General features: G+C 43.2%; 1 protein-coding gene across 1 annotated transcript; it reads left to right on the top strand.

Annotated features, from left to right (window-relative positions):
• OC90 (otoconin 90) lies at window positions 1-26,028 on the top strand. The gene is made up of 15 exons (XM_071553034.1): window positions 1-43; window positions 2,667-2,668; window positions 2,816-2,885; window positions 3,103-3,162; window positions 3,435-3,609; window positions 7,002-7,114; window positions 7,608-7,736; window positions 9,238-9,279; window positions 9,696-9,752; window positions 12,062-12,112; window positions 14,390-14,533; window positions 14,894-14,992; window positions 16,904-17,078; window positions 25,090-25,196; window positions 25,718-26,028. Exons 1-15 carry the CDS (start codon window positions 1-3, stop codon window positions 26,026-26,028), a joined length of 1,578 nt encoding a protein of 525 aa, XP_071409135.1.
• The last annotated feature ends 373 nt before the right edge of the window (window positions 26,029-26,401 follow it).

The raw sequence follows: 26,401 nt of genomic DNA on the forward strand, positions 1-26,401 counted from the left end.
ATGATTGTAATTCTGCTGATGTCTATGTCCATGGTGGTGTACAGTGGTAAGTGGCAATGTATTTTTATGATTACTTGACATTATGTCAAAATACTATTTTAAGTAAATGCATTTGGAAACAATCCTTTAGAAACATGCCTTCTCTTCCCTCAAACCTTGCTATTCAACACCCAATGCCCCTAAATAGGTTTATTCATGAAGTACTTATAAAAATAATTTTCTCAGGAGTTCTAGTGGAGCAAAAGATATTTAGTGGGGTTAAAAATAAAACAAAAAAATTTTCAACTTCCCTTTGTTAGCACTTGATAGTTATTTAATTCTTTTAGACTCCAAAAATTACAGGTTACTATAAAGAGATTCTACTCATTAAATACAAGTGCATTGTCTTAATTCTCCACATTACCCAGTGCATACTGAAATATAGCCCATGTTCAGCTAAAGCTCCTCTTTCGAGTTTTACTATTAATAGGATTTTTTTTTTATGTAACTATTTACATTTTATTGTCATGATTGAATGAACTTCCCAGAGACAGGGATGGGCAAACATATAAAATTTCTGCAGTCCCAGCACTGTGTAAGAATGTCAGTAAGAGTTGTGGTATGCAAGTGAAGACAAGAACTCTTATAAGGTCTAACACCATTTCTGGTCAATCCACAGGGCTATTTCTAAAAGGGAAAAACAGCTCAGGACCTCAGCATAGTCCAACTCTGCACCAACCTACTTCACCTTCACCAGCTGCCTCTCTTCTGAGGGGTTGCTTGCCTTGGAATTCAAAAAATAAAGAGATGTAACACAAAAACCCCATATGGGCTAAAATACATCGATATTGATATTGAATATATTGACTCCACTATATGGAGAGAATATTCACATTTCCCACTGCAGTGACAGAGAATGCTAAAATACCTGCATCACTGATTCATTTTTAAAAAAAAGGCATTTTTTATATATTGAGAGTGCACTCAGAAATATCTGGACACTCATAAATTTTTCTGACATAACATTTGAAAGAGAATGAGGAAACCTTAAAAGGCTGTGCAATCTGAGCACAAAGATTTAAAATATTACCATGTTAAGTTTGGAAAGGATAATTGATTTAGACTTGTATGGGATCTGTTCTGCTGATCACCGCTTTGAGACTGAAGCAAATATCTGTGCATGAAGCAGCATCTTTGAAAGGAGCTAATGTGATTTACCTTGAATAAATCAAACAGATTGTGTTTGCTGCACCCTGAATTTTTCTGGCACAATCGAATTTTTTGCTCCCCAAGGATTATAATGACCATACCCATGCCCTGTATTATGACATTTTAATGAGATACAGATGCAAAAAAAACAACTGGAGGTGCACTGAGGTTTTTTGATGGGCTTTTTTCAGGTAACACTTCAGAAAGCCCTTGTCAGACTAGGAAAGTCACAGATGCAGTCCAGAAACAATTTTACATATAGCTGAATGTTGAAAGAAATCCATGGATAACACATACAACAGGAAAGTACAAGAGCTGATGTATCACAACAGTCTCCTCAGAACATGTGCCAAGTGTTTTAGCAGATTTTAGAGAAAGGCAAGAGAAGTTGACATCCTCAGGGTCTTCTGAGATTTAAAGGATTGATTTTTGAAGTGCAATCTTTCTCTGGCTGTACAGGGAATGACATAGGACCAGTAGCTCCAAATACATAATACCAAAAGAATAAAAGAGGATTATTAATCCAGAAAGTATTTTCTCTTTGTTCCTCCCTCCGCAATTTAAACAAAAGTAACCAATCTTGGCAGCAAACATCGGTTCATTCATTTTGACTTAGTGACAATTAGAAATATTGTTCTTCATAATGACAGTTAAACCTTAAACCTAAAAAGCCCACTACTCTGCTTTACTTTCTTCCACCTATATTTATTGCAGGAAAATAGAGGAGCAAGAGAACTGTCAGCTCTTTCCCAGAATCTTTTATAGAGAAAAAGGACATCTTTCTTAATGCCAGTTATTCTGAGACATAAGATATACCATAAATTTAACAGTGTGGATTTTTTTCTGTTTTCAGTTTTTAGATTCTTGAGACAGTAAATACCCTTTACTTAATATGTTTTTTTAAAGAAGCCAAGTTTAATAAATCGAAAGTAACACACTCTCTTCTAAAATCATGCAGAGGAAAAGAACAGGTTCAAAAAATGGGAAGGGAGAGAAAAAGTATTAGATTTCACTCTAATTAAGGACTTGGCAAACAGAAAAAGTGAAAGTGCTAAAATTATACCAAATATATCTTCAAAAGGAAAAAGAGATAATTAACTTTATAAATAAAGAGTGATAAGAAGAAAGGCAATAAAGCAATAAGATAATAGCCAAAAAGGACTCAAAAAACCCAAACCACTTGTCTTCAAATAACCCTGCTCCAAATAAGATCACAGGGTTACAGAGTAGAAACATTTGGGACATAGCTGGGCACTGATACAATTTTATATAATTCTATTGGTTTATCCCAGGAAAGGCTAATGTTCAGATGAGCACAGAAAAACAAGAAATAGCACAACCTCAGCAGCAATACCTGTCTAATAGAAACTGGGTTTTGAGATGACATGGATGTGACTTTCCACTATGCTTCTAAGCCTTCCTTGGTGCAGATGGAGCTGAACAATCACTTTGATAAATCAGCTTGTCAGTGCAGGAAGGTGTTCAAAATGCCTGCAGTGTATGTTTCAGAATGAAATATATGTCCCTGGCTTATTAGTTTAGGTTTTTTGTTTGTTTGATTAGGGTTTTGTTTGTTTGCTTGTTTTTTTATCTTTAAACCTTTTTCTTCTCCACTTTGTTTGCTGAGGTAGGTGGCCAAGAACTGAAGCCGCCAGCATTCTTGCCAGAGCTTCTTAACACACCTGAGAGAATCCTGAGTAAGAATGGTTTAAGCTTTACTTTCTGCATCATTGCATGGCAGTGGGGAATCCCTCATACTCCAGAAGCATTGCAGGGGAACATGCTGTGAGCAAATAGCTAGGAACTCATCTCAAAATGGTTTAACAACTGAAATAAGACCAGGGCAGTCTGGGGAAAGTTATTGTCATTTAATGTTTTAAAAACAAGTGTGGTTTGTTTATTTTTTTCACTTAGACAATGCCACGCTCTTCAACGGAGTCTTTCAAAATGTGGAAAGTGTTGCATTATTTTTTGGTAAGTATGTGTTCCAGTTGTACTTGCTAACTAAATAGAAATCTTGTGGAGTTTGCTTTTGTAAATTTACTGAGAAGAAACAGGGATTTTTGAAGCTGTGGATTTCCCTAAAGACTACTATAATAATTAACACTGCTGAGTGCCAAACATTGCTCAATGTCCCTGTGTTACTACCTTGTTTAGGCTCCATGTTCATGCAAATGTCACTCAGGTGTCACCCATTCCTGGCTCGCCTCCATGTACCACGTGTTTTATGGCTGCTCTCTTTCCAGACTGCCTGGGTTCCCACTTCACATGGTTACAGTCGATCTTCACTAACTTCCCTGCCCTTCTCAACTTTGTGAACAAGATGAAATGTGTTACTGGGTTTTGTCCCAGGGATTTTGAAGACTACGGTTGCTCTTGCCGGTTTGAGATGGAGGGGCTCCCTGTGGATGAAGCTGACGAGTAAGTCGGATCCATGAGATGTCCTTTTCTGCCCTGACTGGCTCTAAATGCCCTGATTTGTCCAAAGCATAACATGTGTATAAATGATTTAAAGACAGTTGTAAAAAAAATAGATTTTTTTGGGGAGTAAATAAGACCCACATCATCTGGCTCTATTTAATTTAGTCATCACTCACTTGCCATTGAAATGTCTGATATGACCCACAAAAAGATAACTTCAACTGCAGTGTATCAACCCTGTCCTGTGTTATTCCTGCCTTCTGGTGAGCACTGTCTTTTTGCTGGGCCAACAACCCACACCAGTGGCCTTAAGCATGGCTTGGAAACAGACCTCTATGAACAAATCCTCATTCTTTCCTTTGCACAGGGGAATTCTCTTGCACATGTGAATCAGTGACAAAAACTGGAGGCCTGTTCCTAAGGAGACTGGGAGGGCTTTAATCTGAGCAGTTTGGTGGGTTTGCGCTTTTACCTAACTGTTGGTACTGGGGGCTGTGCAATAAACAAGCAATGTAAGTTCATAGTGGACTCTAATAAAAATGTTGGCAACTGAGTGGGATATAAAGATCAGTAGAAACTGGTTACAGCTAAATATGACTTTAGGTGGCATTAGGAGGTTAAGTAGATCTTGCCCTGAGTACCTGTGTACATGACGAGGTTGTAAGACACGGGAGCATCAAGGCCAGGGAAGAGCAAGGTAGCTCAATGTCTCTTTCCAGTATCAGGCACTAGGAGAAACCCCATCCAAACTCCACTCTGTGCTTTGGAGGGGCACTGCCCCAGCCCCTGACTGGACTAGTGAGAAAAAAATATAATCTTAGGCCAGGACAATCGAATGATTGTTCATTTATGTCAGCAAGGAGTTTGAAAGGAAATTCAAAGAGAATCAAGATACATATGTCTATGTAGAAAAAAGGTTTTTCCAACAATGTAATGTATTAGTTCCCTGAGTGAAGACAACAGTGGCTCAGAGAAGGCTAATGCCTATAGCTAGATGGAAATTAACCCACCCACTTTCCAGCATGGGATGTCTGGGAAAATGGAGATTTAACTCTGCTACTGGAAAAAAGCCATGAAAGTTCTCTGTGAAAGGTTTTCTGAACAATTATGATGACATCCTGAAACAAGAGCTCGAGTCAGTTCAATGGATTGATACCCAAAGAACTGAGCACAGGGGCTTTTGCTTTACTCAGCTTTATTTTAATGCAGAGCAGCATAAAACCAGAAACTGCAGAACCATCTATCAGCAGGTTTGTCCTGAGAAACTTCCACAGTCAGTTTGTTTACAAATTGGTTTGCAGTCCCAGGGTGAGGTTTTCTTAGCAGCACGAAAATCCCACTGCCACGTGAAGCAAATGGGGACTGGATATTGCTTTGCCACTGACACAGATGTGCTCTTGGTTCAAGAGAGCCTCCAAATTAGTGGCTGTTACATGTTTTTCCCAGAGACAGTTCCCAGTGTTGCAATTTTTTTCACTAACTTATTTCTTAGAAACCTTGCAAACCTTGGGTTTTGTCCCTGATATTTCTGTTTCATAGGAAAGGGCTGAACACCTCACTGCAGGTTTTTAAAGCATTAGAAAGTGCCTTAGTGCCTGTAAGACCAACATTTTCACATTTTCCAGAGCAGCTAATCGTCATATCTAAATTAGGAGCCTAGTTTACTTCCATAGTCCATGTGAAGGAGAAGCATGCCCAAAGGACAATCCATGTCTTACAATCTCCTGCTTGCAAGGGGAAAGTAGGTAAATGTTCAGATTAACTGTTGCAGTAAGTGTTGATGTAATTGTGATGCTCTAAACAAACAAGAACTGCAGGGAGTGTGTATGAGACTAATTATGCAGCTAGAGGAGCATTTAGATGCTAACACCTCACTAGACCTCAGGTAGAGACAGGACTGTGTTGAGACATGTCATCAGCCAGGTCACTAAAAAACTGTTCCTGATGGACTTCAGCCCCATCTCTGAAACAAGGCACAACAGAACTTGTGGTGCAGAGGAGTCATCAGGGCCTCTACTGCATGTCTTGTGACCTCACCTTTGTTAGGTACATTACTTAGACTCCTCTGGTTGTGAGGACAAATTAAATATTGTAATAATTCTTTATTAATATAGTCAGTGATAAATATTAAATGCTTTCTAAATATAGGAAGTGAGAAAGTGCACCTGTAGCGTAGAAGGGAGCCTGGCAAGGGACAGGTGTTTGCTCTGTGCCTTGATCACTGCAGAAGTGCTACTGTCCACCAGTGCCTCAATGCATGTGCAGGGCTGTGGGTGATATGTAATAACATATTCATTGTGCCTTTAACAAAAATCCCACATGAGCTTAACTAAAGGTAACTCTACACTGTGATCACAGATTCCCCCTTCCTGCCAGCAGCTGCTGGGTGAGGGTGTTCACATTGTCTTTGCATTTGGCATGGGCCAGACCAGGGGCAATTGAATAACAGGCTCGTGCTCCGAGTCCATTTCTCTAAAAGGGGGGTATTTCAATATAAATCTAACAGGAGGCTCCTCTTTAATCTATAGAGCAATTTTATGTGGGGTAAATGATGACTGAGTGTTTTACTGGTGTTTCAGTACAGCTGATTTCAATGGAGACAGATGATGCTATTACAGAAAAGCAGATGATTTATCTGTACAAACAGCTGAAGAGAGGAGCAGATTGATGAAGACCTTGTTGTTTTAGCTGGCTTTTCATTGCTATTCACAGCTACAATGGCCGTACAGGCATTTGAGTTTTGCAGGACAGCAGGTGTGTAGGAAAACACAAGGTTTCTGACTGCCTGTGTTGTGTGGTGGTAGGAGAAAGGAGCTTCACTCCACTGTGAGAAAAATATTTTGTGACCCATTTTCATTTCTAAATGGTCCATTTTAATTATAATTGTTGCATAGAAGTAAAATAAAGAGAGAATAACACTGCATGTAGTTATACAGGCATTGCAGAACCATTAACCTTCCATGAGTGCCAGGTTCAGTGGTGCCCTCCAAAACTGCAGTGAGAATGGCTGGGGCAGAACTCGATCCAGGACCTCTAGGCCTGAGCTATGGGGCACTGTTTGTCAGTGACCTGACAGAGCTGGGGGAAAGTATTTGAGCACAGGTAGTGGACTTCTTATTTATACTGCCTATGGAGCCCTTGTAAGAACTCAGGCACAACAGCAGGACAGAAATGTATGGTCACTCACAGCATGCAGAACTGCTCCCACAACTCAGTTCTTCATCCAGATATATTTATCCAACTCAGCCTTTCTTGTGTCTAGGAATCACAACATGGACCTTTTCTCCTTTGGCATCTTTTGCATTTTGGTGTAAGAGCAACATGACAGCGTTACAATCTGACCTTGAACTGACACTAAATTGTGAGACCTCTCTGCTGTTTCATTCTTTAAGATGCTGTTTCCAGCACCGCAGATGTTACGAGGAAGCATTGGAGATGGAGTGCACGTGGGACCCATCAAAGATTTCTACAGATGTCAGCTGCTCTACTGAAACCCTGACCTGTGGTGAGATTAACCTATCACAAGAGCTTAACAGCAGAGCCTCACCATGACCACAAGTGTGTTCTGGTCTATCTACCAAAAGCTGTAGACAAATTAAGCAGAAGCCGCCAGGGCTCCTCTAACAGGCAGCCTCTTCCAGAGGTTTCCCTGACTTTTGCAGGACCACTAATCATTGCTTAAGATGTCGCCACATGTCAGAAATGCAGCAGATGCTGAGGAGAGACCTGAAAAACAATTATCTTTTGAGGCATCAAGTCTTGATTTTTATATATGAACCAGAGAGGCAATAATTTATTGCCAGCTGTGCCAGACTTCAGTGGTTTGTGTTTCAAAACCAGTGCTGGACTATGAAACTTGACAGTGTTTAGCATGGAGAAGCTCAGTATAAATAGGTTTGCACTAATGAGTACAGGCACCAACCTTACAGGGAGAAAAAAGCAGGAGATAGAAAAGATATTTCAATAGTGCCTTGTTTGGATTTTTGTTTCATTTTCAGAGTCTGGGGATCCCTGTGAACAGTTCCTCTGCACCTGCGACAAAGATGCCATTGAATGCCTTGTGAATGCACATATTAACTCTTCCCTGAATGGTCTGGATGTCTCCTTTTGTCTGTCTCCAGTTACAGGTAATAATAAGGATCTGATCCACTACCTCCTCCTGCCAGTTTGTCTGCTGGCACCAAATCTGACCCAAAAAGAACGAAGCAGTTGCTGAGTGCTCTCCTGCCATAAACCTGGTGGTCTGTCCTGCTCTTATTTCCATGTGTCCAGCTCATTTACTGCTATTCAAATGAATACCAGGAGAGAAGAAGGCAGCAGACTAATTGCTGTCCTGGAGTAGGGCCAGGAGAGGTTACAGAGATGTGGAGGGGGCTGGAGCCCGTGGTGAAAGAGGAGGAGGCTCAGGGGAGATCTTTTTGCTATCCTCAGTGCCTAGTGGGGTGTGTTGAGAAATTGGTGCCAGACTCTTCCTGGAGATGCACAGGGACAGGACAAGAGGCAAGATACACAACTAGAACAGTGAAGTTCCAGTCAGACATGAAGAAATTTTTTCTTCAGGAGTCTTCTGTCAGCCTTGTGAGGCATTTTCCAGCTGGTAGGAACAAGTGATACTTGTAATGTGGTCCCTAGTAGGAATGCTAGAAATATTGCTAGCCAAACCTTTCCCTGAACCCTGCAAAAACTAACCGGAAAAGCAAAAGTCTGTTCAGTTTAGGCCTACTCTGTTCAGTTTACTTGGTTTCAATTTTGGAAGGAAAAATCCCTGCTAAAGATGAAGGGAATGTTTGTCTCCATTGTCACACCCTGATCTGTGCTCTGTAGCTGAAAGTACAACCTTGCAAGACCCCAATACCTGTCCTGTGGGAGCAGGGCTGGATTAAAAACTTCATTCGTATGGATTGCAATTGGAGCATGGCAGGGGGAGGACCTTCAGACTCCCAAGGTGAGGGAGATGTGAAAAAGCAATGTTGCTTTCTAGTCCTTTGGCTCACAGTCACAGACCTAAGTGCTAAGGACAGACATACACATCTATATCATGCTCTGGATGTGTACATTCCCTCCTGAACAGGTCAAGGGAGGAGAAAATGCCGCAGGAAAGTTTGACTCAAAGCCAAGTTGGAACTTTTTAAGACAGTAATCTTTCACTGGGATCAGATGGCCCTAATATACAGTATGGTAGTTCCAACACACCACAAATAAAGGGGAAATTGTTAGGTGCTAACAGGAAAATCATGCTGGTTTTACCAGTGCTGATAAAGATGCATGCAATTTTAGCTCACTGGATACTTCCACTAATTTTAGGTCTCTGATTATATTTCTTAATAGGAAAAAAAAAGTCTTTGAATGTAACATTTTTATTAGTGTTCACCCATATTATTATCTTTCTGTGTAGCAGTTTTATCCAGTTCTGACTGGGAAAAAAAATTACCCTGTCTGACAAATTTATAGGAAAAGGGTATTCATAGATCCTTTAGTACAGAGAAAAAAGTGAGTTAAATGGGCCTGTGTTTGACTAAATTTTTGTTTCAATAGGAATGCATTCAACAACTCCTGATTTGTACTATTTAGATCAAATAGTGACAAATCCCCTTCTCACACTTTATGAGAGATCTTTCTTTTTTTCAGAAACAACCAGCAAGAGAGAGCTGACAACACGTCACACAGAGGGTAAGTCATCTCTGTAATCCTTTGTCTGGATTGTATTAAATTGAGACCAACTTATACTCAGAAAAATAAGCTGCTGAAATGGGAATTTAAAGAATGCTGATTGTTTGCCAATTCCTCTTTTTTAGGTTGAAACTGTTTAGGATTTTTTTATTATTATTATACTGTTTTTGCTGAGTAGAATTTCATAACATGGAATAAGTACTAAAGCTGAATTTTAATACTGTTACTGTAATTATTAATAATTAGGTTTATATTTTCTATATTTAAATCATACCATAACTGTACAAAAAGTGCAATAATAATAATATTTAGAAAAAATTCCCTTCTGACTACTCTGATCATGTCATGCCAAGATCCAGGCTAGGGAGCATCCTAAGCCTTGAGTCTCTGGAGTAAGAATGCTTTTCTTTTTGCAGAGTTCATTCATCATAGGCCTGATGAAACACGGGCTGTGACTGCATCTGTGGAAGAAGGTTTGCAACTTAGAGTGCAAGAAGTCCTGTTTTCAGCTCCCAAAAGCTGAAAGAATGCAAGCTGTTTGCTTTCTTTCTGCCCTTCTAAAAGGACTGATGCAAAAGCAGATAAAATGTTCTGGTGACTGAATTCAAGATTGAATGTGAAGGTGCAATTTTTCAATTTGTGCATGTGATGTGTTTGACCAGTGTTTACAGTAAGTTTTCCAAGGGCTGAGAATGAGCACTCTACAACAAAACCTGTTTTCATCAAAACAGCCTTTTTTTCCCCTGGGAACACAGGTTGGAGCAGGTGACCTGTTTGGAAGAGACCTGCTGTGTGGGTGCCAACCACTGGATCTGCAGCCAATTGCATATTTCTTGTCTTTAAAGAGATGTTTAATTCCGCAAGATCAAGCAGTAGCATGAGGAAAGACTGAGCATGGTTTATGTCAATGAGTTAGCAATTTGGTGTTTTATTTACTTGTAATACAGAGATCCAGGTTAAAGTCTTAAAATCTCATTCTGGTGCCTCCTGGGTGAGTCTCTAAATCACAAGACCAAGTGGTTCTTGTGAGTTTCTTAATTCTTTTTCTGCCACAGTCAGTGGTTTTATTGAGGAGTGGATGATGCTTGCAAAACTTCATGGCTGCAGTATGAGAAAACTATTCTTTCCTGCCTGCATGGTGAGCAGGGCAACACAAGAGGCCAGGGACAGAAGTCACCCAAAGCCCTCAGTAGCTCTGTGAGGGCACACCCAGTAAGAGAGGGACAAGGCATTCAGGTATGAAATAGAGAAGGAGACTGGTCTTGGGCCAGCCCTTGCCATTTAACTGCTGAACTCTTGCTATGGGGTTCCATCACAAGCAAAGCCCACTGCCATGTTCAGAGACCCTGTCTCTGCCAAGCACATGAGCACTGTGCACTGGACGGGTGCAACCGAGCCACTGCTTAACTCAGAAAACCACTGAATGGTTTGGGTTGGAAAGGACCTTGAAGATCATCTAGTTTCAATCCCCCTGCTGCTGGCAGGGACACCTTCCACTAGACCTGGCTGCCTGGGGAGAGGTGGGAAGTTGCATTTTTTGAGAACTGAAGACCCTGGTTTCAAGGTGTAGTGTGCCCCTCTGAGTCTTTGCCCTAAGTGTTAATCTGGAATAATGAAAATCATACAGATTTTTTTTTGAGAGAGACCATGCTTCCAACTTTTAAGGGGTTTTTTTCTATTATTTTTAGAAAACATTACAAGCACAAGTGTATGCCTGAAAAGGCTTTATGCTGAGTGTAAGTGCTGGTTGTTCCCTCGTATCTCTTCTGTAGTATCAAAGTTGATTTTTACCAGATATTTGTTATTTTCACCTAGCAACAGCTCCAATGTTGGTCTATGTTTTTCTAACTGCTTCTGGGAAGCTTGGTAATAGAAATGGAGAACTCCTGAAAGAGTGGGAGCACCTGTATTGACACACCTGTATCAATCTCTTACTTCCTGAAAAACAATTACCTGTGCTCTCTAAAGAGGCATAGTCCAACACAAGGCTCAAAACATTACCAAAGGGATAAAAGTTTGTATTAAGAATTTTAGAAAGCTGAAAACATAACACAGATGAAATACCTAGTCAGACCTTAAAGAAAACACTTGGATAATCACTTACTGTTTAACCTCTCCCCATTCAAGCCCAAAGGAGGTTCAGCTTTGACAATTGTGGAAGCTGCATTAAACCAAGGCTAAGCAGCACTCAGAAACTCATTCAGAGGCAAAGGCATTCTTCCTCATATCCCAAAGTCCTAACAACACACAAAAAGATGCAAAGATGACTTTTTGGATCATTTGATAGCCATGCTTATAATTTATAAAAAGGTAGCTGATCAATGAAAGTCAGTTTATCGGGTAAGAAATAAAGGAGGTTAGGGAGGTGTTTGGCCTTATAGCCACCCATCCATACCTGACTTTCAGTACAGGCAAACACAAGGAATGTGGCTTCCTTCTGTGCACAACAGTGGGATTTCAGACCTAATCCTGTTTAGTCTATTTGTGTGTCAGATGGACTTAATATTGAATTTCCCTCTTCAGTCGTATTTATACTGCTTCTTTCATAGAAACTTAGAATCCTATGTTAGTGCAACATATGTTATTTGCATGCAGCAATGAGATTATTTTATCAATATCACTTTGTCTACAACAATCAATACACCACTGAGAAAAATGGGCAAATCTCTATCCATGACATGCCTGAGTCTTTCTGTTTCAGAAAAATCTCTGCTCAGCAACTATTCATACGAGTCTGTGCTGGCAACTTCTTTTCTGAGTTTACATTTTCTGTCTTCAACAGTGATTTCTTTTGAGCCCAGTGAAATGGTCTCAACGACTTCCAAAGCCAGAGGTAAGAGTCTGATTAAACTTTTGTTGAAAAATTTGGCAGTCTTGCCTTCAGGTGAAGATGAATTTTTATTTATGAAGCTCCATGGTGTCACAGTCAAAAATCTGCAGCACAGGATTTCTGGATAATATCTCCCACTTCTGCTGACTCACACATCCTTCAGCAAAACACTTCCTTTCTCCTAATTATCCTCTTTATAAAACCAGGCTAATAGTGATGTTTGATTAAGCTTTATAATGCTGTCTGTACAAGTCACTCCAGAAATGCACAGCAGAAATTCAGCAGGCTTGTCACTACCATGATGCCTCTGGTTTTTTGCAGTTACTCCAAGGGACCACAGGGGTACAGCTCCTGTTTCCCTCAACCTCTCAAAAAAAGGTCAGTGATTCTCAGCTTTCCTCTTTATTTGTCTGACACAGTGATTCTTCATCTAAAAACATCACAGTTAAAACCCTGCACATGGTGACAACAGGGCTGCCAGAGAATCAAATTTAGATCAAGGTCAGATAGCAGATACAGAAACAATAAAACCAGACTGAGAAGCATGAGCTGTTCCTTGCCTCCAGCCACTCATTTGCACTCCTCATCTAAGTATTTGAAAACCTCTTCACATAAGATTTTCCAATATAATGGTTGCTGCTATAAATTACATTCGTAGCATCTGCTGCCAGACGGGTTCACTTTGATTTTGCCGCCTCCTCTATTATAGATAATTTCATAAAATTCTTTACCAGTCTAAAACCTGTTTCAGCTTTCACAGGTGTTTGTGCTTCAAGCACAGCCATACCAGCAGGTAAAACTGAAAATGGAGCACCTTGGTAGTCTTGGAACTTTTCTGTGGCCCTTTGTGTGTAGAAAGGATTATCCAGGCAGGATGAAATGCACCAGAAAAATGTCAAGTAACACTGCATATGGAGAGTAGAAAGTAGTCCTGTTTTGACTCTGGTTACACTGTCTGAACAATTTCCTTGTCTCCCACCCCAGTGTAGATATTTGGCATTGCTGTACTAAACACTGGTCAAAAACACTAAATGTTTTCCTCCATTAACTTTAATGTATCAGACAATCTGTGTTTTGTGTTCCACGTGTGCATGGCTCCTGGGAGGTTATTTATAATATTTATTCTTAGCTAAGTGCAGAATTTTCCAAACTCTGGTTTTACTTTCTACATCTATCAGGAATAGCTTTCATTTCAACACACCAGAGGCAAAAAAGTGGCATAAAAAGAGCAATTTGTTGAGCTATCAAAACTAGTGTGTGAGTCTTGATCCCTTTCTGTCACCTTTCATAGGCTTTGTTGTGTTCTTAGCAGTACTTTCAGTTCTTTTAATCTAGTCTCTTATGCTGTGACAGGTTATTTTCAACACATACTAAAACCAGAACATCAAAGGGGCAAGTTTAATGAATTTGGGTTTAGTCCAATTAATAATTTCAGCCAAATATTCAAAAGAAAATATTTTAAAATACGGGAACTCAAGCTCACTAGTGTTTTCAAAGTATTTAGTTTGTGAAATGCCACATTCTTCATATTGGCATTTAGAAAAAATGAAACCATTTGATAACAGCATTTTCATTTACAAGTTAGCTGGCAAAAAAAAAGGTTTAAAAAGAAAGAAAAAAATGCTAAGTAGCCACAAATATAACAAAACATTGCTGTTCAACAATAAACTTACAGATAATCTTAAAGTAAATACCAATTTAATCTTAAGATAAAGAATCTCCTTAAAGCAATGTATTTATTTGTATCAGTTTTCCTTTGGTATTTCCTCGTGTTTACAATCCAGTAAACCCTTCAGTCACCCAGCTCTGCATCACTCAAATAATTTTCTGCTTTCACTAATTTTGCTCTCAGTTTTGGAACTTTCAAGTGAACAGACACTTTTTCTTAAGCAATTTACTCAGAAAATGACATCTCATGACATCTCACCTGCACTTTATCTCTCAGTACAGCTGACTAAGCAGCAACCAACATGATTTTCAGCAACTGGCACTGCTCTTTTTCTCAATACACATAGATAGATTTAAAAAAAAACAATCAGCAGTTAAACTGGTCATAGTTAACTACAGTCCTTTCTTCTGAAAGGCAAGAGATGTGAAAAAATGACCAGTGTGGATACTCTTTACATTTCCAATTTTCCTTTTGAATGTTTTTTTCTCTGTGACCATCAATTCACACTGGTTCTGCCTGAGGATATTACTCTGATCTGCTATCTAAAATTAAAATCTTGCTGTTTATTTTCTGTGTCTTCTTCTGCTTTCCTGTTTCTGCTTACTCAGAAGAAGATGGATTTATGGCAGCTGTGGTCCCAGTGGAAGAGATAACCCCCTCCCCAGCCTCATTCCCAACAGATATTAACTCAATGGAAGTCAAAATTGTCCCCACTGAGATTTCTGCAGGCACATCTGCAAGGACAAAAGAAAAAGGCAAGCAAAAAATGAATAGCACCTGTTCTAATTTACAGCACTCCCCTATTCCTGCTTACAGCTATCTAAGGAGTCAGCATTTCTCATGGACAGGTAGAATAACACTATATTCTCCCTAAATCTGGACAGGTTACATAGAAGGTGGGGTGCACACGACTGAGTGCTCTGGAAAGGGCAGCTCACTGTCACCTGACCAGGAAAGCTTAATTAACCTTTAATGAACAGCCTCCCACTATGAATTAACAAATTTTAGAAGGCTGCCTGTTGATTATGGCTCAGAATATGCAATTTTGGACACTTTACCGAAAGAAGAATTTATTCTACCTTCACAAGTCTAATTTATGCATCTGTCTCCTCCAGAAACAAGCCCTACAATAGGTGGCCTGAGTGTAACTTCCTCTGCAATAGCTCAGGAACTGGGACTGTCTGACAGGGCACCCAATGAGCCTGCAGGAAAAGGTAAATAAGGGGTTATTTCCTCATTATCTCTGATAAAATATTCAACTACCTCTATATTAGAAGTAGTTATATATTACATATAGAGATTATAGCTATTCTAAACCAGTTAGATAAACACAGATGTATTGGCATTTATAAGAATAGGAGATATGTGTTGTGTTGTTTGGCTCGGCTTCGCAAACAAAGATTTGGGAAGGGCTGTCCCCACGTGGGTGTGCCCTTCCAGCCTGCACAGTGGATTTTTTAGGTGAGGCTCAGCGTGTGCAGAACTGGCCTCACCGTTTAAGTCCTGAGGTTCATCTGCCACGGCCAAGCGGGCTTGGACAGTGACATTGAAGTCCTCAGGACTAGAACCTACAGCACCCAGCATTTCCCAGGAGGTCTCCCATCCATGTACTAATCCGGGGCTGACCCTGCTTAGCTTCCGAGATCTGACGGGATCGGATGTCAGGGAGGTATTTAACTGCCTACAAACAGGAGATGTAGACATCTGCAAAAGCTTCCACCAGTTTAATCTTTTCTTCCAACATGCTATCAGTAGCACTTAAAAACCTACTTATTATTGGGTTATAAATACATTTTTCATACAGTGCCAAATCGAAAATGAGCTCAGTGAATGTTCCCCCTTGCTTTTGTTTGTACACAGTAATTTAATCTTGCCTTTAAGTTACTTTGTTTTACAAACAGCAGAAGAAACAGGAACTTCCCTGCTCCTCACTCTGACCTTCTGCCAGTCTTACCAGAGTCAGTTTTTTCTCACCATTTCTAATTCTGTTCCCATGTCTGCTCAGAGATCACAGAGATTCCAAAACATTTCAGACCTGGCACTACTGCAAATTCACACTCATGGACTGTCCCATACATCTCATTAGGCTTCCCAATGGAGGGAAGCAGACCCAGAACTGGAAAAGATCAGTTATGGAAATCAAACCAACTTTCCACCAAACTGGAAAATTTCACTGTAAAATATCAGCTTTTAGAGAGCTTAGATCAATCCACGAACCTGTGGTTCATTCTCAGTGACTTAATGTGAGTGAAGACCCAAACAGGTACTTGGGCAGTATTTCCTACTGGAGAGAGTAATCCAGGTTTGTCCCTGGAAGAAGCAGGGAGTCAGTCTAGATCTACAGAAAGGAAAACAGGGTTACTGATGGGAGCAAGGAGAATGCAGAGGGAACAGAATGCCTCCCTGTCTCTCTTGCAATCCAGCCATCAGCCCTGTCAGTTTTCCTGGTGAAGTCTCAAAAGAGAAGCCATTGACATCTTTTCCTGATAGGGAGCACTGCTGTGTTCTCTCAAATCTTAGGAATAATTCCCACAATATCAGTTCTTCTTGACTGGGGGGAGCCACAGAGGCATTAGAATTTGGACATGGTGATGCCAAAACTACTGCCAGCACAGTAGTTGTTACAACAAATCATTCCTACATATGGACTAGGGGCGTTATAGATTGAATTGAACTATATTTCAAATGAAAACAAACAAAAAAATTGTTTGCTCCAGCATGACATAGTCTTTGCCCAGCAGTCACTGTGCAAGCACAAGAGGTTATGACTGTATTTACTGAATTAGCCAAGACTGAAGCCGCTGAATACTCAACTAGGTTTGAATATTCCAGAGGAAAAAATTAGCTATGAAGGATTACAAAGGACTGCAAAGTGTTCTCATTGCAATCCAATTTGACTTGAAATTATGTTTTCATAGGGATCTCTGTCCCCTTCAAATATTTGCCTGCCCTTCTGCTGTCTTGCTCAGCAGTATTCTAAGAGCCATAATTCTTGGACTGGAGGAGTAATTTACATAAAGTGTTGTCTTTCAAAGTTTCTGATAGCTCTCAAAACACTCCTGTCATCACAAGAGAGACTCAACCAGTGAAAACATGATGTGCCAAATAACAACTTTGCTTTATAGTGTGTGAGCGCTTAACCTTCCTGCAAGGGGGAGGAAGTGGAAGAGTGAAGAGGGAGCTGCCCCAGCTTGGAGAAATGCTGTTCTGTTTAACTGAGCGGTGCCCAGAGGAATTTGAGTCTTATGGTTGTTATTGTGGCCAAGAGGGAAGAGGTCATCCTACTGATGCACTGGACAGGTACGGACTTTTCTGTATTTGCCATTAACTGTGGGGATTATTGGGATGCCCATGGACCAAAAAAAGAGCAGTACATCTTTTGTTAGGCATTGTATAGCTGTGCATCAGTAGTCAGGTCACATTTTGGGGAAAAAAATCCACTTAAGTAACACATGAAATACTCTAACGTCACTAAACCACATTCTACTGTTGCATCAATGCTTTGGAGAGGACTTACTAATTCAATTAAAATAAGAAAGGAGAATGATGGGAGGTAAGCAGAGCAGAAAGAAGAGTATATTAAAAGGGCGAGTGAAACTTGGCTAAGAGGTTGTTTGGAAAGTGATTTATGAAGATTAAACAACACCCACACTGCACTGTCCTTCAGAAAAGAGAAGAGCTGGAACTAAGTCCTCCTGGAGCTGCAGCCCAGAGCCCTTCCATGGCCAACTGTGTGCTGTCATGGCAGGGCTGTCAACAAGAAACAATGCAGAGAATTCAACCAAAGTGAAGAAATCTCCTCTGCGGGTGTTGTGTTTACAATGAAAAATCTTGACCAAAGAAAAAACCTTGACAAGCCTCTGTGAATGGTCATAATAGTTTGGGCACATGGGGTCTAAATATAGTACCTGGTATACAGTACACAATTTTTGCCTCACTTGCACACAAATAAGCTGCCTATGCATGAAAAATTAGTCTAGATGAAGGTTAGTGATCTGGCTATTATGATGCAGTTTTCACATTTTCAGCCAAGATCTGAACACTTGAAGACACTTCTCATGGCAGATTAGGTCATGGTTACAATTGTAATTATGTGCCCTAAAATTAAAACAACCCCCCTGTGCTGGTTTGAAGGTGAACCAGCAGGGGGAAATGAACTCACCACGAGAGAGATTATAAGTCAGAGCTAAAATTTAATAATAATATTACAATAACAACACTGATACACAAGGGAAATTGCTTTCAACTCACAATACCCCAGCAGTATAACCCAGTGTCCTGGGGCACAAACCCAAGGGGGTTTGTTTGCCCTTGTGCTGAGACCCCTGTGGCTCCCCCAAGTCCAGAGCAAAAGGAAAAGAAAAACCTGTTGGTGCAGGCGAGGGCTGTGGTCTGGGCGAGAGCGGTGATCTCCTGCTGTCGAGGTCCTGCTGCTGCTCTGGATCCGACGAGAAGGTCCTGAGGTCTTCTTACCCACCACTTATGTACCGTCAGGGAGCACTCAGTCCCTCCCCCTGGGCGGGGACTCACACAATGGGTGATTAACTCTGGGAGCCAGGGGTTGTTGAGCTGTTGATGGCCCATTAGCAGCTCCGCCCCCCTCAGGCTGGGTGTGAAGTGATAATGGCTCCCTGGGCAGCTGCTGCTAATGGCCCATTGTCCTTGGGGAATGAATAGAGGGGGTGGAATACACAGCTTTGATCACCACCACACAGGGTTAGCTGGTCCCTCCAGCTGAACTAGGACATTATCCACCCCTTATTCCACTCCATCTAGTCATTCCCAAATTAACCCCCTTTTTACCTATACATATATATACACATGTATACAATGAAACATTACAAACTCTTCTCGCTCAAAATTAGGTCCCCTTGTGGTACACAACGTGTTTCTCCATCTTTTTGCATTACCCACCAAGTGCAACCAGGTCCTTGAGCAAAGACAATCCCTCGGATGGGTTTGCCTTTGTTTGAGGTGGGACTAACCCAAACAGTCTTTCCTAACATACCTCTCATATGGACCACAGGGACTTTATCTCCATCTACAGTATTCAAGAGTTCTGATTGGGCAGGGCCAGCTCGATTGATGGAGCCCCGGGTGTTGACCAATCAGGTGGCCTTTGCCAAATGCAGCTCCCAGTGTTTGAAAGTTCCCCCACCCAACGCTTTCAAGGTTGTTTTCAGCAGTCCATTACATCGCTCAACTTTCCCGGCAGCTGGAGCATGGTAGGGGATATGATACACCCACTCAATGCCGTGCTCTCTGGCCCAGGTGTCTATGAGGCTGTTCTTGAAGTGGGTGCCGTTGTCAGACTCTATTCTCTCTGGGGTGCCGTGTCTCCACAGGACTTGTTTCTCAAGGCCCAGGATGGTATTCCGGGCAGTGGCGTGAGATACGGGGTATGTCTCCAGCCATCCAGTGGTTGCCTCTACCATGGTCAGCACGTAGCGCTTGCCTTGGCGTGTTTGGGGAAGTGTGATGTAGTCAACTTGCCAGGCTTCCCCATACCTGTATTTCGACCACCGTCCACCATACCATAGAGGCTTCACCCGCTTGGCCTGCTTGATGGCAGCACATGTGTCACAGTCATGGATAACCTGTGAGACACTGTCCATGGTTAGATCCACCCCTCGGTCACGAGCCCATCTGTATGTTGCATCTCTGCCTTGATGACCAGAAGCATCATGGGCCCATCGGGCTAGAAACAATTCACCTTTATGCTGCCAATCCAGATCTACCTGAGAGACTTCAATCCTGGCAGCTCGATCCACCTGCTCGTTGTTACGATGCTCCTCATTAGCCCGGCTCTTGGGTACATGAGCATCTACGTGACGGACCTTCACACTCAGCTTCTCTACCCGGGCAGCGATGTCCTGCCACATCTCAGCCGCCCAGATGGGTTTCCCTTTGCGCTGCCAACCGGCCTTTCTCCAGCGCTCCAGCCATCCCCACAGAGCATTGGCCACCATCCACGAGTCAGTGTAAAGGTAGAGTCTTGGCCACTTCTCTCGTTCGGCGATATCCAAAGCCAGCTGAACAGCTTTCAGCTCTGCGACCTGACTTGATCCACCTTGTCCTTCAGTCGCTTCTGCAACTCGACGTGTAGGACTCCATACAGCTGCTTTCCATTTCCGGCTTGTCCCTACAATGCGGCAGGAGCCATCTGTGAAGAGAGCATATCGCTTCTCCTCTTCTGGTAGCTGGTTATATGGTGGGGCCTCCTCAGCTCGTGTCACCTGCTCCTCTTCTTCTTCAGAGGACAATCCGAAACTCTCACCTTCCGGCCAGTTGGTGATGATTTCCAAAATCCCAGGGCGATTAGGATTCCCTATCCGGGTTCGCTGCATGATCAGAGCGATCCACTTACTCCATGTGGCATCAGTGGCGTGATGGGTAGAAGGAGCTTTTCCTTTGAACATCCAGCCCAACACTGGTAGTCGGGGTGCCAGGATGAGCTGTGCCTCAGTGCCAATCACTTCTGAGGCAGCTCGAACTCCTTCATACGCTGCCAGGATCTCTTTCTCAGTTGGGGTGTAGCTGGCCTCAGATCCTTTGTATCCCCGACTCCAGAATCCCAGCGGTCGTCCTCGAGTCTCCCCAGGTACTTTCTGCCAGAGGCTCCAGGATGGGCCATTCTCCCCGGCTGCAGTGTAGAGCACATTCTTCACATCCTGTCCTGTCCTGACTGGCCCAAGGGCTACTGCATGGGTAATCTCCTGTTTAATCTGCTCAAAGGCTTGTTGTTGTTCAGGGCCCCACTGGAAATCATTTTTCTTCCGTGTCACAAGGTAGAGAGGGCTTACAATCTGACTGTACTCAGGGATATGCATCCTCCAAAAGCCCACGGCGCCTAGGAAAGCCTGAGTTTCCTTCTTGCTGGTCGGTGGGGACATAGCTGCTATTTTGTTGATCACCTCTGTTGGAATCTGACGACGCCCGTCTTGCCACTTCACTCCTAGGAAGTGAATTTCCTGAGCAGGTCCCTTGACCTTACTTCGTTTAATGGCAAAACCAGCTCTTAGGAGAATCTGGATTATCTTCTTTCCTTTCTCATAAACCTCCCCTGCTGTGTTCCCCCATACAATGATGTCATCGATGTACTGTAGATGTTCTGGAGCCTCACCCTTTTCCAATGCAGTCTGGATCAGTCCATGGCAAATGGTGGGACTGTGTTTCCACCCCTGGGGCAGTCGATTCCAGGTGTACTGCACCCCCTTCCAGGTGAAAGCAAACTGCGGCCTGCACTCTGCTGCCAACGGAATGGAGAAAAAGGCATTGGCAATGTCGATGGTGGCATACCACTTGGCTGCCTTGGACTCCAGCTCATACTGAAGCTCCAGCATGTCCGGCACAGCGGCACTCAGGGGGGGTGTGACCTCATTGAGACCACGGTAATCCACCGTCAGCCTCCACTCTCCACTGGACTTTCGTACTGGCCATATGGGGCTATTAAAGGGTGAGTGAGTCTTGCTGACCACCCCTTGGCTCTCCAGCTCACGAATCATCTTGTGTATGGGGGTCACAGAGTCTCGGTCAGTGCGGTATTGCCGACGGTGCACTGTGGCTCTGGCCAGCGGTACCAATTGTTCTTCAACTTTCAGCAGTCCTACAGCAGAAGGGTCCTCTGAGAGGCCAGGCAAGGTGCTCAGCTGTCTGATTTCCTCTGTCTCCACAGCAGCTATGCCAAAGGCCCAACGCAGTCCCTTTGGGTCTTTGAAATATCCATTCCTCAGGTAGTCTATGCCAAGGATACATGGGGCTTCTGGACCAGTCACAATGGGGTGTCTATGCCATTCCTTGCCAGTCAAGCTGACTTCAGCTTCCAGTACAGTCAGCTGTTGGGATCCCCCTGTTACCCCAGAAATAGAGATGGATTCTGCCCCGACGTATCCTGATGGCATCAACGTGCATTGTGCGCCAGTGTCCACTAAAGCTTTGTATTTCTGTGGGTCTGATGAGCCAGGCCACCGAATCCACACAGTCCAATAAACCCGATTGTCCCTCTCCTCTACCTGGCTAGAGGCAGGGCCCCCCTAGTTCTGGTCATGGTATTCACTGCGCTCTCCCTGTGAATATGACCGGGAGGTTCCTTCAAGAGGATCGGGCATAACATCATCATTCCTATACTGTCTGGAGCCTTGCCCACGAGAGACCGGAGCAGCCTTCAACCTTGAAGGATTCCCTGTGTTAGTTGTGCCTCTTTGCAATTCACGTACCCGAGCTGCTAAGGAAGAGGTGGGTTTCCCATCCCACTTCCTCATATCTTCTCCATGCTCATGGAGGTAAAACCACAGATTGCCGCGTGGAGTGTACCCTTTCTCCTTAGCTGGAAGACGCCTGCTTCTGATGGCGGAGACTCTTGTTTGTTCTGGAGAGATATGGAAGAGTCCTTCCTTAATCTTCTCTTCCAGTTCAGCCAGTTTTGTTTCCACAGCTGAGACATGGGCTCGTAATGGAGCAGTGACAGTGTCTTCATAAATCCTGAGTTTGCTGACCAGTGCACCCACCTTGTCTTCTCCCTCTCTCCACTGCAATGTTGCAAGGTAGCGAGAATACATTTCTGGCCCAAGTCGTGCAAATTTTAACCACATCTGGGATGTGCACTGGACACCATCTGGACTTTTAGGGAATCTCTCATCCTCTGAAAAGATTATCTCCAGTATGGCTAATTCCCTTAAGCACCGGATACCTTGTTCCATCGTGTTCCACTGTCCTTGCTGTACGTGGAGGTCCTCCTTACAAAGATATCTCTCCCTCACGCTTGACAACAGTCGCCGCCAGAGGCTGAGAGTTTCCTGTCTCTTTCCAATGCCCTGATCAATGACAACATCTCGAGACAGGGATCCCAGCTGCCTTGCCTCACTCCCATCTAGAATTGTATCATTGGCTGCAGCATCCCAGATTCGAAGTAGCCAGGTCAAGATGGACTCATTTGCCTGTCGTGTGAACTCTCTCCGGAGCTCACGCAGCTCTCCCAGGGATAGGGACCGGGTGATTATTTCTGGCTCCATTTCTTCTGCTTGAGATGAAGGTCCTGACTCTTCCTCGTCATGCACTATACGAACTGATTTGGTCTTTGATTTTCTTTTCTGGACAGGGGCAACTGCTATCGGTTTCTGTTGTCCTTCTGGCTCCTCCATGGTTTGTGTGGACATGGTGCTGGTTGATGTATCTCTCTTCCTCTCTGGCTCAGTCATGGTCTGGGTGGACATGGCGCTAGTTGATGTATCTCTCTTCCTCTCTGGCTCAGTCATGGTCTGGGTGGACATGGCGCTAGTTGATGTATCTCTCTTCCTCTCTGGCTCAGTCATGGTCTGGGTGGACATGGCGCTAGTTGATGTATCTCTCTTCCTCTCTGGCTCAGTCATGGTCTGGGTGGACATGGCGCTAGTTGATGTATCTCTCTTCCTCTCTGGCTCAGTCATGGTCTGGGTGGACATGGCGCTAGTTGATGTATCTCTCTTCCTCTCTGGCTCAGTCATGGTCTGGGTGGACATGGCGCTAGTTGATGTATCTCTCTTCCTCTCTGGCTCAGTCATGGTCTGGGTGGACATGGCGCTAGTTGATGTATCTCTCTTCCTCTCTGGCTCAGTCATGGTCTGGGTGGACATGGTGCCTGTGGATTTGCTCCTTTTCTCCTCCTCCTGATGATGCTGTACCACACCAAGCAGTGTGCGGTAGGCAGTGGCCAGGGCCCAGCAGGTTGCTGTGAGCTGCACATCTCTGGGACTACCAGAGCATCTTCCTTTCACATAGCTTAGCATTTTGGCAGGGTCCTGCAGTTGTTCCGGGGTGAATTTCCAGATCATTTGAGGAGAGAAGGTCTCCAAATACTGGCCCATATCTTCCCACTTCCCGTGCCACTCAACATCATCCACTCCCAGGGCAGGCCTCCAGCAAGTCTCCTTAGAGAGCCCAGTTCTGACCCTAAACATGGTGTATACAGTACAGAGGAGACAAAGCAACACTAACAGCAGGATTATGCTGTCCCTAACATCAAAAGGAAGCTCAATATTTTCAATGATTGTTGTAGCAGAGGTGAAAAGGTGGAAGTAACCATCTCCGCCTGTTTTCCCCACAGTCTGGGTGCTATTTTTAATGAGACCCCAGAGGTAACAACCCAAACCAGGACAGGCAGACCAGACTGAACATACATTCACAATGAGATTCATTGCTTCTGATGTTATGACAACATAAACATAGTATATTAATAAAGCAATTTTGATCCTTCTCCCTGGTATTAAAGAGAGCATCAAAACAGGCACATGGTTCCCCATGTGTCGAAATATGAACAGGCCCAGATACACCATCCACATGAATACATCAAGCAACATGGTAGTCAGGGAGTTTCTGTACCCAAATACACAAAATGAAATTGTAGTTCTGACTTCTCTCTCGTGGCCCCACGTTGGGCGCCAAAAGATGTGCTGGTTTGAAGGTGAACCAGCAGGGGGAAATGAACTCACCACGAGAGAGATTATAAGTCAGAGCTAAAATTTAATAATAATATTACAATAACAACACTGATACACAAGGGAAATTGCTTTCAACTCACAATACCCCAGCAGTATAACCCAGTGTCCTGGGGCACAAACCCAAGGGGGTTTGTTTGCCCTTGTGCTGAGACCCCTGTGGCTCCCCCAAGTCCAGAGCAAAAGGAAAAGAAAAACCTGTTGGTGCAGGCGAGGGCTGTGGTCTGGGCGAGAGCGGTGATCTCCTGCTGTCGAGGTCCTGCTGCTGCTCTGGATCCGACGAGAAGGTCCTGAGGTCTTCTTACCCACCACTTATGTACCGTCAGGGAGCACTCAGTCCCTCCCCCTGGGCGGGGACTCACACAATGGGTGATTAACTCTGGGAGCCAGGGGTTGTTGAGCTGTTGATGGCCCATTAGCAGCTCCGCCCCCCTCAGGCTGGGTGTGAAGTGATAATGGCTCCCTGGGCAGCTGCTGCTAATGGCCCATTGTCCTTGGGGAATGAATAGAGGGGGTGGAATACACAGCTTTGATCACCACCACACAGGGTTAGCTGGTCCCTCCAGCTGAACTAGGACACCCCCCTAAAAAGCAACAGCATGAGTAAACAAAAGACAACCATGGAATTATGGAGGAGGAAGAGAAAGTAGGAGGAAGTATAGGAAGTAAATAGGAATAGTTTGGGTTTTCTTCTTTAGAGAAAAAAAAAATCCATGGTATGAAAACTAAAATTTCTCAGATTTAATGGGCATTGAAAATAAAGACACACAAATAATTGTGAGTGCTCTGGGATGCAGGAAGAGTAAGTATTTTCCCTTTACATTTACTGGTTGTTTTAGATGCTGCTTCTCCCATCAGTGTTGTGTGGAACAAGTTAAGAAACTTGGATGTCAAGCAGAAAGAAGTTCGAGATCTGAAGTTTTATGTATTGATCATATGCCAAAATGTAAGTTTGTATTAGACAAAACTCTCATGTCCTTATGACAGTGTTATCAGCATGACAGACTGAAGGCCACCATGACTGAGAGCTGCTAGGGCTGAGTATGGAGACAGAAATATTTAGCTTACAAAAAGTTAGGGATGTTTACTTTAAACTAGAGCTTTTTCCCTTATTGAGACAATGGGTTTACACTACTGTGTATGATGTGACCTGGTCAAGATGAGAAAATTACATTCAGATGTGACCAGGTCAAGTTGAGAAAATTACATTCAGACATCTTGTAATTGCAGACAGGAGTCAGTTGTTTGCGTCTTTATATTCACAAATTCAGCCAAAGCCAGTGGGATATCCTGCTGCCCAGCACCTTGGTGTCAGGCTTGTATTTAGACACTTAAAGGTGAATTTGGAGACTAAAATTCAAGGCAGATTTGAAAATTTTATTTTCAAAAGCTCATCTACCAGTGACAAAATACACATTGACTAGTTTTAACTGCTTTCAAATGTTAATTCTGAAACTTCTTTTTAAGGCATTGGTTGGAGTGTATGTGAGAAACTATTGTGTGCTTGCGATACGGCGGCAGCCGAGTGCATGGCTTCTGCCTTCTTCAATGAGAGCCTGAAGCTGCTACACGGGCAAGGGTGCCAGCAGGAGAAAGCCTCCTGTCACAGTGACCCTTATGGAAGGCCTCCAGTAAGCACAGACATAGGCACAGGGGTTTCCAGCTCCGAGGAGAGCAGCGAGGAGGAAGGTCGACTGCGGAGAGTATTAAGAAGAGCAAAGAGAGGGACACATCGCTCCGTTGGGAACTCCAGAACTGTGGAACGTGGAAGCAGATAACCAGCAGTATGGAGCCTTTTGCAGTCAGCCACTCTGTACCTTGCTTCTCCTCACCCTCTACAGGCTGCCTTACAGAGCACACAAATGATGTAATCATAGATGAGGTATTAGCTGTTAGGCTGTATTAGCTCCTGGCCATAGGGAGGTCAGCACTACAGACCATCTGCCTAGGTCAGATATTACATTAAATAATTATTTGACAGTGTTCTGTAAAATTTCACTTGATTTCTATGTAAAAACTGTTCTGATCAGAGACTGATTTTTGTTAACTGTGTGCTTGGTTCAGGCTGGATCTGGTGGCTACGTATTTCATGTTTTTAATTAAACCAATCTGCAACTACTCCAACTCCTTTTGCAGATGTTCTTCCTTTAC

This window comes from Pithys albifrons, chromosome 4 (genome assembly GCF_047495875.1).
Source record: "Pithys albifrons albifrons isolate INPA30051 chromosome 4, PitAlb_v1, whole genome shotgun sequence".
Lineage (NCBI taxonomy): Eukaryota > Metazoa > Chordata > Aves > Passeriformes > Thamnophilidae > Pithys > Pithys albifrons.